This window comes from Zychaea mexicana (genome assembly GCF_025766255.1).
Source record: "Zychaea mexicana strain RSA 1403 chromosome Unknown BDB00scaffold_71, whole genome shotgun sequence".
Classification (NCBI taxonomy): domain Eukaryota; kingdom Fungi; phylum Mucoromycota; class Mucoromycetes; order Mucorales; family Lichtheimiaceae; genus Zychaea; species Zychaea mexicana.
In genome coordinates, this window is record NW_026516734.1 from 157351 (window position 1) to 172961 (window position 15611).

The following is a 15611-nucleotide window of genomic DNA, read 5'->3' on the forward strand; positions in this document are numbered from 1 at the left end:
AATGGGATCTGTCAGTTGACACTATGCAAATGTGAGCCCTTTTTATTGAAACATGAAACTTGCTATCTATATACAGTTGTATTATGATGGGAGGGTAAAGATTCTTTGTAGGTAAGATGGTGCGCAAAAGGTGTTTTGTATATGTATTTGCATCGAACAAACAAAAATATCGAGAATGTGTGTATTGTGTATTGTGTGTATGAACATGCCTGTTCTCTACGAATAAGATACTACAACACTACAAACTCTTTGAAGCTTATGCTTCACGTAATATTTCGGCAACTCTAGAGTCATAAGTACTGCATACATTCACCAATAATGGAATGTCGCTTATTTCCACCCTGATTGTTATTCGCGCCAAAAGAAAAGGAAACTCGTTAGTCTGCAAAGTTTTCTTTCACTTCCACCGTTGAATATCAAGTGAATAGCCAATTTCCCTCTTACTTTATATCCTCAGCGATATCTTTCAGGTCCTCCAACGGTTCTGTACCCGTCGAGCTCAGCCATTCAAAAAGACGTTCTTGCAACAGCAAACTTTGAAAATAGATCAGCTGTAGACCGTCTTCGATAGAATCGACGATCTATATTGTATTTTTTTTTAAAACAATTGTCAATTCTTGACCGCCGCCTTCACCGTGATTATTGATACAGATCTAGTGAACAAACATACCTCATCAGGGGATGCTCCAGACGTATGCATTTGTTTAACATTGGAAAGGAGCTGGCGAACGATATTAGAGCAGTTTACGTCCTTCCAATTGGCATTGTTTTCTCCGTTGCTAAGTGATAATATAATTAGCACTCTCGAAAGCCATGTACTATAGTAAGCACTCGTTGAGCATATAATATACTTTAAATAAGCTTACTTCATATCGCTAGAGTCAACATGGGATATACGCTGGCGTAATATGCGACAACGACTAGTGAAATAAGATTATACAAGGAAATGAGAACCCCATAAATATTCTGCCCAGGAAAGCGTGTGTATATGTACCTTTTTTCGGCATCAATCACTAAGCAGGTTGCTTCAGTGACTTCATCTGTCAATGCGAATTGGGGCAACGTATGCTTCATATCTGCTTCTAAGCGATCAATAAACGAGCTGTTGGATACACCGAGCAGGACAAAATCTGACTTGTACGTGTCACAGTAGGTACCCATAAGGGACCGTCCATATGATTTGGCAAACAGATGATGTATTGGGTCTGTCGGTAAGCCATCTTCTCTGGTCTGGGTGATATCAGGTGTCATGCGGTATATAGTTGATCTTGATTCGTATTCGTGTTGCTATTTAATTTCCTAATATCTACCATGTATCACCCAGGAACAAAAAAACAGAGCTGATGATGATCTACTTACTTTGGCATCATGACAGGGTATGTTCCATTAGCAGATATCACCTCGTCTAATGATTGTTGTCTTTGTGGTGTCTGCTGTGGTTGAGACTGCTCTCCATATCCATTCCGCTGTTCATCAGTCAGTGACACTAAGCTTCTTGATGGAAGATGATCTGTTGACGATGACGTGGAGGACTTGGGTTGATCGAAACTACCGCTAGATGACCAACGATTGGTTCCTGTCGACGCATTTACTGCTGAACTGTATGATGCTGAGCTTATATGATCATTGAGCGAATCAGGGGATGCTGTAGGATGATGGTAATTGAGTGATTCGTTTGATGATGAAGATATGTGTGCAGAAGATGCTGCTGCTGCTTTGGGTATGGCGATCGATTCAACGTCGGTGGCAGTACCAATGAGTTGTTTGACAATCTTATCTTCCAGTTTGGATACGTCAGTGACATCTTTTTCTCGTTCAAAACTGAATATGCTCTCTGAGTCAGGACTTATCATGGATTCTATATTCTCGTAAACCTCGTTGCATCGAATCAAATATGTCAAAATATACAAGATTCGTCGAACAAGTCCACTCTTTTGACCGACAACAACAGTTCGTGCAATCCGCCCAGGCGATGCGACAAAGCCGTACAAGTCACTATCCAAGACAGAGTTCCGTATATGTACACAAGCATTAGAAGAGCCAAATTGCTACACTGGATTCATATCATTGTTTCTCTTTTCATACCTCAATTGCGCCCACAACGGATCATAGTTGCCGTGGCGACAATTTATATTCTATAGAATCATTCTTTTAAGTATGTTGCCCACGAAAGCGATATAAAGGCATTTCGAGATGTTTCGTGCACTACCTTGACTTCATCAGGAGGAGCGACTGTCTGCACCCACGATAGGTGGTACATCAGCACGGCCGTTACCAAAGTTGAAATGAAGTGGTGGTTGCTGTCCGTATCATATTGATCGATCAAATATATTAACTCTTTGACAAGCGATGCCGCATAATCAGATTTCCGTTGAGGAAAAGTCGACATGTTGAGCCAAAGCGGTTCCTGGATTAATTTTTATCATAAAGTTATCACATCAATAAAGCAGATCGACTTATTGCATTGCAGATTAACATATACAGTATGTGTTAACATGTTCTACCGAGTTACCTGTATCCGTGGAACACCATAAAGATCATGGAACGCGCGTTTAAATTGCATAACTGCGTCGATCATTGTTTTGTCATGTTGAAAAATACCGGACTCTAGATACGACAAGTGTCCTCTGGATCTTCGATTCTAGTATTTCCGACATTTTTAATTACTTCAGTTTAAGGACAGTAGCGCTCCAACTATGACATGAAGCCCATTTTCTATTTACCTGTTGTAACGGATGATGGTTTGAAAAGTTGGTCGTACGGAAATGATCGCATAGCAGCTCGAAAGCCTCAGCTTGTAACCGATGCAAATGGTTTTCAATTAATGAGAAATGGGAAAATACGAAATCAAATAAAGCCTTGTTCTTGTCATCCAGCGTGATAACAACAGCAATCGCATATTTGATGGTTCGTACGCTATGTTGCGAAGGCGGCTTTTTTTTTTTTGGGAAGGGGAGGATTATGAAGAAGGATGGGTACCTTTGTCGTCAGTGGCTGACAACAGAAACTACATGTAATACAACTCCCAGAAAACTTCCTTCCACAAATTTGCTTACAGGAATACTGCCATTGTTGCTATCCGACGGGCTGTGTATTCCACCACCGGGCATCGGCATCGGCCGAAATACACCGTCTTCCATACTAGTTTGACTAAACCGACGAGACCGTTTCGAGTTGAATGAGGCATTGGAACTAGATCGTAATCCCAGTACCGGTGGATACACAGAGTAACCCGAGTAATGACTCCTGTCGTCATCGCTTGACAGCTCAGATGCATTGTCATCCAACGATATAGATCGCACAGACAAGGTTGATGTGGATCGTTTGGCACCATGTTTTAGACCAGCGACGCTACCAGTAGCAGTGGCCGTATTCGCACTGCCACCACCACAGCCTGCAATGGATGATGTCGTTGACCAGTCGCTGTTTAGAGATGAAAATGAAGTGCGTCGGGTCACGTCCGCATCCTGTGGATTGATCGTAAATAGCTTGGATAGAACAATTTGCGGTTCCTTGTCACGTTTGTAGTGGACTTTGGTGTTCATGCCTTTGTATGCAAGTGGTGCAGTGCCAAAGATCATGTCGCCAATAAGATCCAGCCGCCGACTAGCCTGGAGAGGATACATACAAGGGATATGGAAGGAGGAGCACATATAGATGTCAAGTAATCAAATGTAACTTTGGGTTAGAGATGGATGATATAATATCATACATGTACGTAAGGATCTGGCAAAACAAAACATCCCCTCCCCATCCTCATATCTCCCTCCTCCCTCCGATCCTCCCGAACAATCTTTCTTTTTTTTTTTGCTTGCTTGCGTGCCTGGCGATGATGGCGCTGTGGCGAAGAAGGAGATCCACGATTATCGTACGTCGCAAAAGAAGGCTGTGTCCGCATACTAGACGGCCTTGCATAATCGCTTCTTCGGTCTGTCAATGATCCAAGCAGTGAAGAATTTCCCCTGCTGGACGCTGCTTTCGACAGGAATACGTCGCTGCCGTTCCAAGAACGAGCCATACCTCCCCGTGTAGTCGTCGCCCCGCGTTTTGAGTTGGCTGGAATCACAGGCGATACCGATATGCCATGATTAGAATCGTATAGAATGGTTTTATTCGAATCGCCGGCATCTTGACAGAATAGCACTCTGACTTGACTTTCACCCAAAGGAATCGGGCACCAGCTGTTCATTAAAATAAAGTAAAAAAGGAGGAAGAGCACGATTAGCCTTCTTGGCAGTATGAAACAACCAGCACCATGAAAGGGCCGCTAATTACGCCTCAGGTTCAAGTAGTAACCGCGTGTAATTGTCGTCCGAATCTTTTGACACCGAAACCGTACGGAAGAGTCGATGCAGCATATGTCCTTGAAACGAAAAGGAAGAGGGTGCAAGGAAAAAAGAAGTAAAGCTCAGCGACCTAGTATGTGTCTCATTATGGCAATTCATTGATAGGCAGATTTGTTGTTTCACACGCATACAGGATTTTGCCCTGTATGCGACCAACCATACCACCAAACATGACGCCTAATGTATTCTGATATGGCCGACTTTATGTAGTAAAGCGCATAGCATCGGACATGCAGGTACAAGACGAAAGTGCTATGTGTTGCGTAACCGGAGCCACATGAGTGTGTGTATGATTTGTAGAACGAGATACCTGTGGAATTTATCCACCTACGATACTTTAAAATGGATATGATTACCATGGAATAAACACGACGGGGAGTATATACCCATCGTTAGACCATAGTTTAATTGGACGCTATAATGCTCTTTTATGATACGCGCCACCCAACTGTTGTATTTCAATCAACCCACAGTCGGTAAATATTATGCTGTTGTTCTATGTAACTTGCCAATCGACGTAGTTGTTAGGCAGAATCCTACATATCAATATGTAGGCAATGCGGTCCATTCTATATAGCACACTGCGTTTATATCGTGCAGCCGCATAAACTGTTGATTCAGTGTGAAGAGAGCCACTTTTATATAGTTTTGACAACACCCCAAGACGTTGCCTTACATGTAGTGTTTACTGTAGCCTAGCAAAGTAGGAACCACCTCCAAATAAGAAGCTGGTCAAGAAGACGGGCGATGAAAAAACTCATATCAAGATAGACAGTGGTTTGTCATACGTAAGTGTTTAAGCGCTACACCAGGAGGTTGATTCTGTGTCACAAAGGTGACAGGTGGAAGCAGAATCACAGCATTGTGTGCCTAGCCAGCGATGCCACAGTACAGTAATAAGAGCTCTATCGTTGTGACAATAAACTTGTGGAAAAAAACATCCATGCTATTGATGCGTAGATGCCTGCTGTGTGACACGAAATTTTGACTTTTCGGAACAGCGGAACGCGCTTATCGCGTTTTTTCTCTTTTTCTTTTTCAGCGCTGTCGCGAAGCATTTTGTTTTATCTCACACTACACTATGGCGCAAACCAATTTATTCTCATTCTTCAAAAAAAAGGATGAAGCTCCCACACCAGCGCCTGCGTCTGTACCAAAAACAGCACCAGTAGCACCACAACAACAGAAGCAGAAACAGGAGCAAACGTCTAAACGCAATATTAAACCTTCTAAAAACGCTGTAGCTGACACTGCAACTGAATCTTTGGCGATCGCAGAACCCATGGTCATTGACAGCGGCGACCACGAGGATCAAGACAGTGATAATGATGACTATTCGCCCGTGTACTCTAGAGCTGTGAGTGCTTAGTAGCGTTCAGTGCACTTATATATTTGAATAGTGCTGCGGTTATATATCATGTCTGTCAGAATTAACAAAACCTTCTCTTATTTTTGACAGCGGCGAACACGAAAGCGGACAACCTACGCCATTTCCGACAGCGATGACGATCCAATACTCAACAGCCCATGTGCACCAGGTATACCGTCTCTTTATCACTGCTTCCACAACAACAACCTTCACCACTTTTTCGGCCTTTGTTTTGTGACCATTACAAAGTTTATTTCAAGCAGCAACAATAACAACCATGGATACAATCGATTATAGATCGCAATAAGAAGAATGTTAAGCGCAAGCGACTTTTCCAGAAGAGCACTGATAACTCGGATGAGGATGATGACTATGTGGATATCCCAGGTATACACTTACTTTTGGTTACCTTTGCCCTCATCTTGATTGCGAAACGAATTCGTTTCACTGAACAGCTTATATAATATCCTTTTCTAAAGTATCTGATATAGACATTGATGAGGATCTCCTTCCAAATGAGTCTTCTAATGAGAGTACTGTGCCGAATACACCAACCAAAATGACACCCTTGCGCGAGAGATTTCAGGTTCATATATACATTCTACTTTGACAATGATGGAATCTTATACTAAAGGCTATATACATTATCTTGTGAATATTAGAGCATTTCCGTGAATTCACCTCCTCCGAAGAAAGCCCAAAATTTTCTTGCAAATGCATCTACTCGTGATATTCAGCGAAAGGTTTGTAGCTACCTCAAATACTTGTAACAAAGAGACTGCTCCTCTTACCGAGAGTATGCAATTTGACTATCTTAGGAACATGGAAAGCAATTTAAAGAAAAGAACGACTCTCGCTACGCATGGCTTGCTGATATTCGAGATGCAGATATGAATGCACCGGGTAACATATTCGAAACAAGACATATATAGTGAAGATCAAACCCGTTATAGATCGAACAGTCAGTTACTAAACTTTACTCTATTCTAGATTCTCCGGATTATGATCCTCGTACGCTACATGTACCTCGATCTGCCTGGGCCGAGTTTACTGAGTTCGAAAGGCAATACTGGGAAGTCAAGTCTAAACAGTGGGATTCGGTAAGCTTTTCATAAAACAAATTGTGTGACCTTTGCTAGTTTAATTAAACGTAAACTGACCTTTGTCTCTATCTCTTTAGGTTGTATTCTTTAAAAAAGGAAAATTCTATGGTAAGAAGGATTGTGATCTGATACGTAACACTGTGAGAGGGCAGTTTTCTTATGATCCTCCTTTGCTCGGCTGTCTGTTTATAGAATTATATGAAAAAGATGCGGACGTGGGCCACAAGGACTTTGATTTAAAAATGACAGATCGTGTCAATATGCGGATGGCCGGTGTGCCTGAATCAGCGTTCAATTTTTGGGCCTCTAAATTCGTTGCTAAAGGGTACGTTTTTTATGATATTTATTATGCGTGGGTTACTTTATGCTTTCCTTGATTTTAACACTCTGGACATATAGCTATAAAGTGGCAAAAGTTGACCAGACTGAAAACGCCATTGGAAAGTCTATGCGCGACAGAAACGCTACCAAGAAGGCTAGCAAGGTGATACATCGCGAATTGACATGCATATACACTATCGGTACCTTGGTGGATAGTGGAATGCTGACGAGCGAGATGAGCACGTATTGTATGTCGATAAAGGTAATGTTTCTATATCTAATTGTGTACACTATGTGAAATTAGATAATGCACATCCCTTTCTTTTCTTCTACATCAATCACTGATCCGTTTTGGGTGTGTGTGTATGCAGGAATATACCTCTTCGAACAGCACCACCCCTGAATTCGGCATCTGCTTTGTTGATACAGCAACAGCCGAGTTCCAAATGGCAGGTTTCAAAGACGACGCTGGCCGTAGTAAGCTTGAAACTATCATTGTCCAACTCAAACCGCGAGAACTCGTATCAGAAAAGGTAAAGGATAGAATCCTTACTTTCTTTTTATCAAATTGCCAAAAAAAAAAACGAAACATAACCATTCTGTATATATGTTGTCGTCTGGCTACTTTACAATGTATAGGGCTATTTAAGTGCAAATACACTTCGTGTTCTTAAGAACACCTTATCTGAGGTTCTCTGGAACCAGTTGAAGCCAGAGGCAGAGTTTTGGAATGATGTGAGGACAATAGACGAAATTAGGATCACTGGTTACTTTGGGGACGATATGGATGATGAATGTAAGCGAGCACCGGAACCATTATCACTGCTACTAGACAAGGTCATCCCAAACTAAAATTAGTTGCCTATAACTGTAGCATCTTGGCCAGAGGCTCTACAATCCATGCGTAACCAACCTCTTACAATCTCAGCACTTGGCGGATTGATCTCGTATTTGCGCACAGTAAGTCTAAGATATATCAACAGGGCATAGGTGGATTGATGCGTGTGCGTAGGCGAATCGGTATAAAGTGCCTTAATCGTTTACGTTTCGTACCAAAAATAGCTTAAGCACGATAAAGATCTTCTTTCAGCGAAAAACATCTCTATTTACGACCCTGTCCGACAAACGTCGTCACTTGTTCTTGACGGACAGACACTAGCAAACCTGGAAGTCCTGCAAAACTCAGATGATGGCTCCATAGATGGTACTTTACTTCAATTACTCGGAAACGCTGTAACACCATTTGGTAAACGGCTTTTCCAGCGGTGGTTATGCCATCCACTGCGCAATGTCTCAGATATCAACAGACGCTTGGATGCAGTCGAAGACTTGATGCAACATACGGATATACATGAATCGCTTAGCAGAAAAATGGTCGGCATTCCCGATTTGGAACGTCTCATCTCACGTATTCATGCAAAGCAATGCCAAGTGAAAGAATTCCTTGCAACCCTCGAAGGATTCGAAAAGACTCTGGTAAAAACGATTAACTACTCGGATGGACCATGATGAAAGCAGTGCTTATATCATGCCATACAAAATACTGATGACCCAAAAACGTTTTCGAAATATAGGCAATCATCGATGAGCTCAAATCTGAACAAGACAGACTCAACTCTACACTGCTCAAAACAATTGTCACCCAGTTCCCTGATATTCGTGACAAGCTGCTCCTTTTCCGAGAGGGATTTGAAGTAACTGAGGTTGACATTGACTGTAAGTGGATTGGTGGTTTTGATCCTTGCTTTCTCCTATATTTACAAACGGGAACTATTAAGCCTAACATACCGTCACATTTTAAAATATCATTGTAGATCAGAGATTGAAGGTTGTTATTCCCAAGAGTGGTGTAAACGAAGAATACGATGCTATTCACGAGCAAATCGACGAGGCAGAAAAGAAGTTCAACAGCTATTTGCAACAAAAGAAACAAGATCTTGGGTACGCATCCTAGTATTTTTTTTGCGGCTCCTATCCTTTCTGATTGTACTTCTTCACGACCAACTTCTGTTGTAGATGCTCGCAGATCCGCTTCCATAACCGTGGCAAAGAAATTTACCAGATAGAAGTTCCAAAAGATGTCGAAGTACCTAAAGCGTGGCCCAAACTTGGAGGAACAGTGGTAATTATCACAACTCTAGCAATACATATGCGTATGTGGATGTAACACCGTTGGTTTTTCCTATAAAAATTTAGAAAGTAACACGCTATTATACCGCCGAGCTCGAAAAGATGATCCAAAATTACAAAGAGCTGCTCGAGACGAAAACCGCATTTATCAAGGGCTTTACAAGCCAAGTTTATGGCCAATTCGACGAGTATTACAAACAATGGCTTGCTGCCACTCAATGTATTGCTTATATTGATGCGTTGATGAGCCTTGCAAAAGGATCCGCCAAGCTTGGAGGTAATATTACAGATGCATGGTTATCTAGTAGTATTGCTGATATGAAATTGCAGCGGACACAGAAGACATGTTACTTACCGTGATGTTGCAATGGGGTGTTTTTTATCAGGACCTTCGTGCCGTCCGCAACTTGTTGAGCAAGAAGACGGTGTTTTGGAGCTACGAGATATGCGCCATCCGTGCATGATACCAGGGTAATTTTTAGAAATGTGTCTGTCATGCTTTTATTAATACGGATTAGTGAGGACATGTGATTTTTAAATGGAAGATGCTCTTTATTATCATAGTGCTGGTCAAGACTTTATTCCCAATGATACACTACTCGGTGGTAAGGATCCATCCATCATGGTCCTTACGGGACCTAATATGGGCGGCAAATCTACACTGCTTCGACAAACGTGCACAGCCATCATCATGGCACAGCTGGGCTCCTATGTGCCTGCAAGTCACTGTCGTTTGACCCCATGCGACCAGATCTTCACGAGAATCGGCGCTAATGACAACATTCTGCGTGGTGAGTCTACGTTCATGGTGGAGTTGCAAGAAACATCAAAGATTCTACATGAAGCAACGCCACGATCTATAGTCATCTTGGACGAACTCGGACGTGGCACATCCACTTTCGATGGCTATGCTATCGCATATTCTGTCTTACATTATCTCTCTATCCATGTTGGGTGTCTGGCTATGTTTGCAACACATTATCAAACTTTGTGTCAAGAATTTGAACGGAATCCAACGATCAATAATATGCACATGTAAGTTGGTTTTAGTTTAATCTTTTGCAAACTGGTTTGTTTTGCTTTTTCTGACCTTCTTGTGCAATCGATTTTCAGGGGTTACTATGTGGATGAAGAGGAGCACAGAATCACCTTTTTATACAAGTTGATGCCTGGTATCTGTGAGAAATCGTTTGGTATGAACGTTGCTGCCATGGCCGGTGTACCAGATTCTATTATCAGAAAGGCGGACTCAGTGGCAAATGAATTCGAAAAGACCAACCGACTCCAAGACACCTCTTACAAGATGGATCTTGATCAACCACACATGAATCTCACTCCAGCGGTACTCACCGATGCCTCATATCTCCTAAAGGAGGAAAACCCCAATCCCAAGGTTCTACGACGCATTATCCAAGGACTGTCCCAAATCACCAATTGAACAAATAAAAAATAATAATGCATATTTGTAGCTTATCATACCATCATCTGTCCAATTTGCATAATATTACATTACTTTTCTAATATGTATTGAAGAAATTTACATCATCATCACATCGTCCTCATCCTGATGCTGCTGCTGCTGCTGTTGTTGCTGCTGATCAGACGTATCCTGGTTGATCTGCATTTCGTCCAACATTTCTTCCAACGAGATTTCAGGGAAGTCCTCTTCCTCAATATCTGATGAATCGGTCATGGCGCCATGATCCACAGCAGGTTGTTGCTGGCGTGCTTCGCTCTGACTCTTGAAGATATTAATGTTCGATCGGAATTCAGGATCCTCTTCGATATCACGCATGAACATTTCCATATCGTTTTCAATACGTGCGACGTCCTGCTTGCGTGGCAACATATCATCAACTTCCTTGCCCAATTGCTGCAACTTCCAAGTACGCTGCTTGTTCTTCTTTCTGCGCTGTGGATATGATTTGCGCACAAGGATGACGTCGGGTAATGATCTGCGGTCTAATTTGTCGAATTCGTCATTATTGTAGTTGCTGTGTGATAAATCGTAACCAAGCACTGTGTCTCCGGGATTCAAGACAGCGCCCAAATGCGATCGTGCGATAAATTCGTTGTCATTGTGGCCGAAATCGGACATGCGAGCAACGTGAACGTCTGCAAGCACTTGTCTTCCCTTGACTGGGCCAAGCGGCTCAACGTCGAGAACGTAGTATTCCGTTAAGCCCTTTGCTGATGCCAACGGTAAGAATGGAGAGCGCCAGTAAACAGTGGTATTGATGTCGGCAGAGTTGAGTGTATTTGGATCAACCAGATGAATTGTGTTGCCCACGCGAGTGCAAAGAAGCAAGGGAGTGAGGTTGCCTAAGCTGTTGGCAACTTTTCTCGGCAGACATACGAGGTCGTCTTTACAAACAGGAACAATTTCAACTAAATCCCACAAAAAAGGTGTCAATCCCACTCTGCCATGCATATTCCCCTTATCTCAAAAGAACCGAATTTAAAAACACATCGTCCTTCTTCAGCCTACCAGAGTATGTGAACTTGTAATTGCTGACGCTCGTGTGGATATCGGTAGAAATAAGCTGTTCGCTAGTTTTGTACCTATTTAAAGTATAACACGCACATTTAGTTCCTCGGTACATAGAAATATCAAGTCGGTCTACTACTTACTTGATCGGGACAACAGCGTTTAAAAATTCAAGCATCTTAATAGCATGACCACGGTGACCATAGTAGAAATCGATACCATCCTTGGTTTCTCGGATGTTGGTTGTATCCTTGTGGGCATTGTGTCTGAGAATAAGCTGTTCGAGGAAAAGGAAAGTACGCTTGTGCTCTACTTTTTGACGAACTTGGACGGAAGCCTTCCAAGTGTTCTGAGCTGCTAAACGAGTACAGTCATCACATTGCTGCGTGCCCACTACGTATTCGACTTCGAAAACCTGTTGTAAAATAGTGTTTGCAAAGACCTAATCATCGGGGGAAGGTTGGAAAGTACATTAATAAGCCAGCTACACAGAATCAAAACTACGAAATTACTAAGCAAGTCTCCTTGCAGCTTACCTCTTTCTGGATTGTCAATTTGACCTTGATACGTCTACTGTGTGGTTCCGTCCAAATGAATCCTGCATCGACCAAACGGACTTTACTCAAGCCCTTAAGTTTCTTGAGACAGAGCGTCAACAGTTCTCGAGATTCAAGCTCGGCTACAACCCAAATGCCAGGAGGTTGAAGGTATCGTTCACAGTTACGGCAGAAATGAATGTGCACTTGCTTTGGAATTCCTTCGGTAATGTCGACTTCGTTTCGAATACAGTTAACGCACATGTTGGCCGCATTGGGAGGGGTGGGTGCACCACATCCTGGACACTGTTAAAGCAAAGTGTTAAAAACTTTTTTTTCTCATGCCGCAGCAACTAAGTTCTTCCTTCCAACCACTTTTTACATACCAAACTGTCAAAGAGATCAAAAACAAGTTCAATGAAAGATCCAGTTAGTTATACGCCCGATCGCACTGTGTGTCCTTTTTTTTTGTTTGAAATGTTGACTTACATTAGTTGTTCGGTAACTACAGGATTGTATTCCATTATGGACAAGGTCTGAAGGGGAGGAGGGTTCGGCGCAAAAAAGTCAAAGAAATCAATGCAAAAAGTTGAAATTTAAAGGTGGCAAAATAGGCAGTGGCTTATCGACCAGGAAATTGAATCAGGCAACGACATTGGGTAAATCATGCATTTGTCTCATTTGCAGTATATAGAAATGGTATAAGCAAGGATGGTCGATAGCTCGTCTGCCAAAACTTTTTTATTGTTTTCAGTACAAATCATTTTGAGCAGTATCCACACAAAAGCCTTGCTCATGCAGTACCCTACTCCGTATCTTTTCTAATCGCTGTTTCGCCTCCATCTCTTCGCGCTGTGCAACCAAGACCTCTTCTACGGGGATTTTACGCAAGTTTGTCCGTTCCTCTTTATCCAAATCCTAAACATAGCACATCATGAATTAATACGCATCTTCTTTCTAGTAGTAGTTTCTTCCGAATATTGTACATAGTCCCGTTTCCCGTTTCTTTTTCATCACAATACTTACAATCTCACCGAGGAGCACAACATTTTCGCCACGGATCAAGAAAATGCCTCTGGCTATGTCGCCGTAACAGTTGCCAACGTATATCCTTTCAATTGTGTCTTGTAAAACCAAGTTTGCTAGAGGAAAAAAGCGTTTATGCCTCAGTCGTTAATGTTCAGAATATATCAGCCACCCACCGCTTCTACAGCTACTGTTTTCAAAACACCACACGTGCACAAGAACCCATATATGAAGTAGCAGCATACCAAACTGGTCAAAGGATCGTAATGTGCCGATTAGTTTACGCCCATCTCTCAGGACAACCATGAGCTTTTCTGTGAAATCAATATCATTACTCACTTGTCCTCTGCATTATTATTTTCTCTACACCTTGTTTCTCGAAACATACTGTCCACGCTGTCAATTAACCCCGAAGAAGTCGTAAAGAACGGCCCGCTTGTTATTTCCATTAGTGTATGTGTGTGAGTGTTGCGTGTTATTGGAAACGGCAATAGACAGGGGGAAAAGGGCGTAAGATATCTGTTTGCAAGTAGGAGCATTTACACGTCAGTTTTTGTATTTAATTATCTACATCTTTATTTCCTTATATTACCCGCGATGGAATGGGAAAATTGTTCGTTCTTTGTCAAGTTCTAGTTGACGTTGGCGGCAAGATTTGCTGGAATAGAAATATCGCACCCGCGACAACGACGACGAATTTCTGTGGGGCATTCCAATAATGATATATGCTTTGATACCGGGTCGTTCGTTTCGATTTAACAAGAAAATTGAATGCTTTCTGTTTAATCAAACCATATTCATCTTTTATATTACAGATGACACCTGGGGTATTACTATACAGCTAGGTCAGAAAGGAACTGCAAATGCGGGTCTACAAAAGCTGCAACAGGCTACTTTTTTATGACGGCAAAGGACGGCAAATCAGTCTTATATACAGTAGACGAACAGAAAAGAGTATAACAATTCCAAAAGAGATGATAATGCTCTCAGCTAAGTCTACTACCGTCTTTAATGGAACCATCTGAGCAAACGCTGAATAGTTGTTCTATTTATGAGATCAATGCATGAATAGCCTTATCTTACTTTCACAACAATCATCCAACTATCCAGATAATTTTAGCAACATACTCGAAAAGGCTCGGGTTAGATGGCGTGTGAAGCAAAGTCGATTACCTGCTTACATATGCATACTGCTATATAATAGCTCAACTTTTCAGCATCTAAAATAAACGGACGTCATCTTCTGCTTATGTTTCTGCAGCAAAGTATGGGAATGACTTTAAGTTGCTCTAGTAATGAGGGTAACTGTAGTACTTTACAAGCTTTTCGATCTTGTATAGAGTACATATACAGTTATAATATAAGTGATGCTCACTTGACAATCATAGGGCATGAAAGATGCGCTCTCTGACACTGTGGACTTACGTGGAGTCCATTGTCGTTGATTCCGATACGCAACGAAGAGCAGTATTGCTTAAACGTGCATCGATATATGACATTAGCTGCCTATGTCACGGTGCGCACCACAGGTTTACTATCATAGCTCATGAACAAAAGAGCAGCGGAGCAATCCAGCAACCAAAGAAGTGTTATGTGAGATTTTTGCCCAGCTAGCAACATTTGATTTCTAAGCAAGCGCCATGATTCGTAAACAGACGACATGTCTGGGGCTAGCGACATTAATTGCTGGAAACACTGAATCTTCATCTGTAATACAAAATTATCCTAATAGTGGAATGCATCTATATATGTTGCATGTCTAGACATCTACCAAAATGCTTCTGAGAGTGACGGATCCAACCACGGCAGTCTTTTGCAGGGACAATCTTTGTGGTTTTTTGTATTTTAGTGGCAAGGTTTTCCTTAGGCGTTAAGGGCGTTTTACGAACATGATTCTTTACTTTCACCCAGCAGCATTCTTCAATGGGCTTCAAGGCAGGCGAATAAGATGGCAAAAACAAAGGTACATGGTTATATTTTTATTAGCATCAGTTACCTTCTTAGTCATGTGAATTGATTCATTATACATCATAATATAAATGTTATGTAATCCATGTTTGTCGACAACATGCAACCTGCTCCATCGCGCTGATTTGAGTCGTTGCCATTTCTGCCACAGAACCACGCCATAATTAGCAGACAAGTCTTTACACAGTAAGCATACACTAGCAGTTTTTTTATTTAAGTGTTTTGTTGGCAGGGTTACTTTTACCACAAGAGGTAAATTGAGGATTAGCATTGAGCGAGAAAGTGGATGTTTGTGGTGAAGCTCGTATCAAGAGCAAAATAACA

The 15611-nt window shown here is 41.9% G+C and overlaps 7 protein-coding genes across 7 annotated transcripts; 3 read left to right on the forward strand and 4 right to left on the reverse strand.

Moving 5' to 3' along the window:
• Positions 1 to 16: 16 nt before the first annotated feature.
• Positions 17 to 4384, reverse strand: BDB00DRAFT_837882 (folliculin-interacting protein middle domain-containing protein). The gene is made up of 12 exons (XM_053124591.1): positions 3824 to 4384; positions 3057 to 3611; positions 2724 to 2933; positions 2513 to 2641; positions 2210 to 2407; positions 2086 to 2135; positions 1360 to 1995; positions 995 to 1267; positions 867 to 920; positions 671 to 779; positions 445 to 581; positions 17 to 341 (listed from the first exon to the last, which is right to left on the reverse strand). The coding sequence occupies exons 1-12, from the start codon at positions 4187 to 4189 to the stop codon at positions 257 to 259; spliced, it is 2802 nt and encodes a 933-aa protein (XP_052976712.1). The 5' UTR covers positions 4190 to 4384; the 3' UTR covers positions 17 to 256.
• A 1010-nt stretch (positions 4385 to 5394) lies between these two features.
• BDB00DRAFT_556202 (uncharacterized protein) lies at positions 5395 to 6097 on the forward strand. The gene is made up of 2 exons (XM_053117835.1): positions 5395 to 5703; positions 5806 to 6097. The coding sequence occupies exons 1-2, from the start codon at positions 5428 to 5430 to the stop codon at positions 6010 to 6012; spliced, it is 483 nt and encodes a 160-aa protein (XP_052976713.1). The 5' UTR covers positions 5395 to 5427; the 3' UTR covers positions 6013 to 6097.
• Positions 6098 to 6533: 436 nt separating this feature from the next.
• BDB00DRAFT_917262 (muts domain V-domain-containing protein) lies at positions 6534 to 10515 on the forward strand. The gene is made up of 15 exons (XM_053128711.1): positions 6534 to 6618; positions 6706 to 6815; positions 6896 to 6926; positions 7011 to 7143; positions 7218 to 7401; positions 7511 to 7672; positions 7779 to 7935; positions 8014 to 8099; positions 8202 to 8615; positions 8714 to 8855; positions 8954 to 9080; positions 9156 to 9261; positions 9336 to 9546; positions 9656 to 9740; positions 9834 to 10515. Exons 1-15 carry the CDS (start codon positions 6606 to 6608, stop codon positions 10306 to 10308), a joined length of 2436 nt encoding a protein of 811 aa, XP_052976714.1. The 5' UTR covers positions 6534 to 6605; the 3' UTR covers positions 10309 to 10515.
• Positions 10283 to 10925, forward strand: BDB00DRAFT_837890 (uncharacterized protein). Its single transcript, XM_053124592.1, has one exon. The coding sequence runs from the start codon at positions 10435 to 10437 to the stop codon at positions 10705 to 10707; it is 273 nt and encodes a 90-aa protein (XP_052976715.1). The 5' UTR covers positions 10283 to 10434; the 3' UTR covers positions 10708 to 10925.
• BDB00DRAFT_768795 (NMD3 family-domain-containing protein) lies at positions 10807 to 12557 on the reverse strand (the record flags this gene model as incomplete). The annotated part of the gene is made up of 4 exons (XM_053119768.1): positions 10807 to 11657; positions 11758 to 11831; positions 11901 to 12199; positions 12294 to 12557. The coding sequence occupies 4 exons, from the start codon at positions 12555 to 12557 to the stop codon at positions 10807 to 10809; spliced, it is 1488 nt and encodes a 495-aa protein (XP_052976716.1).
• Positions 12558 to 12896: 339 nt separating this feature from the next.
• On the reverse strand, positions 12897 to 14280 carry BDB00DRAFT_837898 (uncharacterized protein). Its single transcript, XM_053124593.1, has 5 exons — positions 13912 to 14280; positions 13708 to 13838; positions 13565 to 13633; positions 13320 to 13435; positions 12897 to 13211 (listed from the first exon to the last, which is right to left on the reverse strand). The coding sequence occupies exons 1-5, from the start codon at positions 14028 to 14030 to the stop codon at positions 13044 to 13046; spliced, it is 603 nt and encodes a 200-aa protein (XP_052976717.1). The 5' UTR covers positions 14031 to 14280; the 3' UTR covers positions 12897 to 13043.
• A 781-nt stretch (positions 14281 to 15061) lies between these two features.
• BDB00DRAFT_768896 (uncharacterized protein) lies at positions 15062 to 15277 on the reverse strand (the record flags this gene model as incomplete). Its single annotated transcript, XM_053119778.1, has 1 exon — positions 15062 to 15277. A coding segment is annotated over one exon (216 nt), but the record flags the coding sequence as incomplete, so codon positions are not given.
• Between the last annotated feature and the right edge of the window lie 334 nt (positions 15278 to 15611).

Bases quoted from the DNA above. Each gene is read 5' to 3' on its own strand.
- BDB00DRAFT_837882 (XM_053124591.1), bottom strand. From the start codon at position 4,189: ATGAACAGCTGGTGCCCGATTCCTTTGGGTGAAAGTCAAGTCAGAGTG. The intron at 2,642-2,723 runs GTAAATAGAAAA...CGGAAATACTAG, and splicing joins ACCATCATCCGTTACAACAG to AATCGAAGATCCAGAGGACA. The intron at 2,136-2,209 runs GTAGTGCACGAA...ATGATTCTATAG, and splicing joins CTCCTCCTGATGAAGTCAAG to AATATAAATTGTCGCCACGG.
- BDB00DRAFT_556202 (XM_053117835.1), top strand. From the start codon at position 5,428: ATGGCGCAAACCAATTTATTCTCATTCTTCAAAAAAAAGGATGAAGCT. The intron at 5,704-5,805 runs GTGAGTGCTTAG...TATTTTTGACAG, and splicing joins CGCCCGTGTACTCTAGAGCT to CGGCGAACACGAAAGCGGAC.
- BDB00DRAFT_917262 (XM_053128711.1), top strand. The intron at 7,144-7,217 runs GTACGTTTTTTA...CTGGACATATAG, and splicing joins TCTAAATTCGTTGCTAAAGG to CTATAAAGTGGCAAAAGTTG. The intron at 7,936-8,013 runs GTAAGCGAGCAC...CTATAACTGTAG, and splicing joins GGACGATATGGATGATGAAT to CATCTTGGCCAGAGGCTCTA.
- BDB00DRAFT_837890 (XM_053124592.1), top strand. From the start codon at position 10,435: ATGCCTGGTATCTGTGAGAAATCGTTTGGTATGAACGTTGCTGCCATG.
- BDB00DRAFT_837898 (XM_053124593.1), bottom strand. From the start codon at position 14,030: ATGCCCCACAGAAATTCGTCGTCGTTGTCGCGGGTGCGATATTTCTAT. The intron at 13,634-13,707 runs GTATGTTTCGAG...TTGATTTCACAG, and splicing joins GTTAATTGACAGCGTGGACA to AAAAGCTCATGGTTGTCCTG. The intron at 13,436-13,564 runs GTATGCTGCTAC...TTTTTCCTCTAG, and splicing joins ACGATCCTTTGACCAGTTTG to CAAACTTGGTTTTACAAGAC.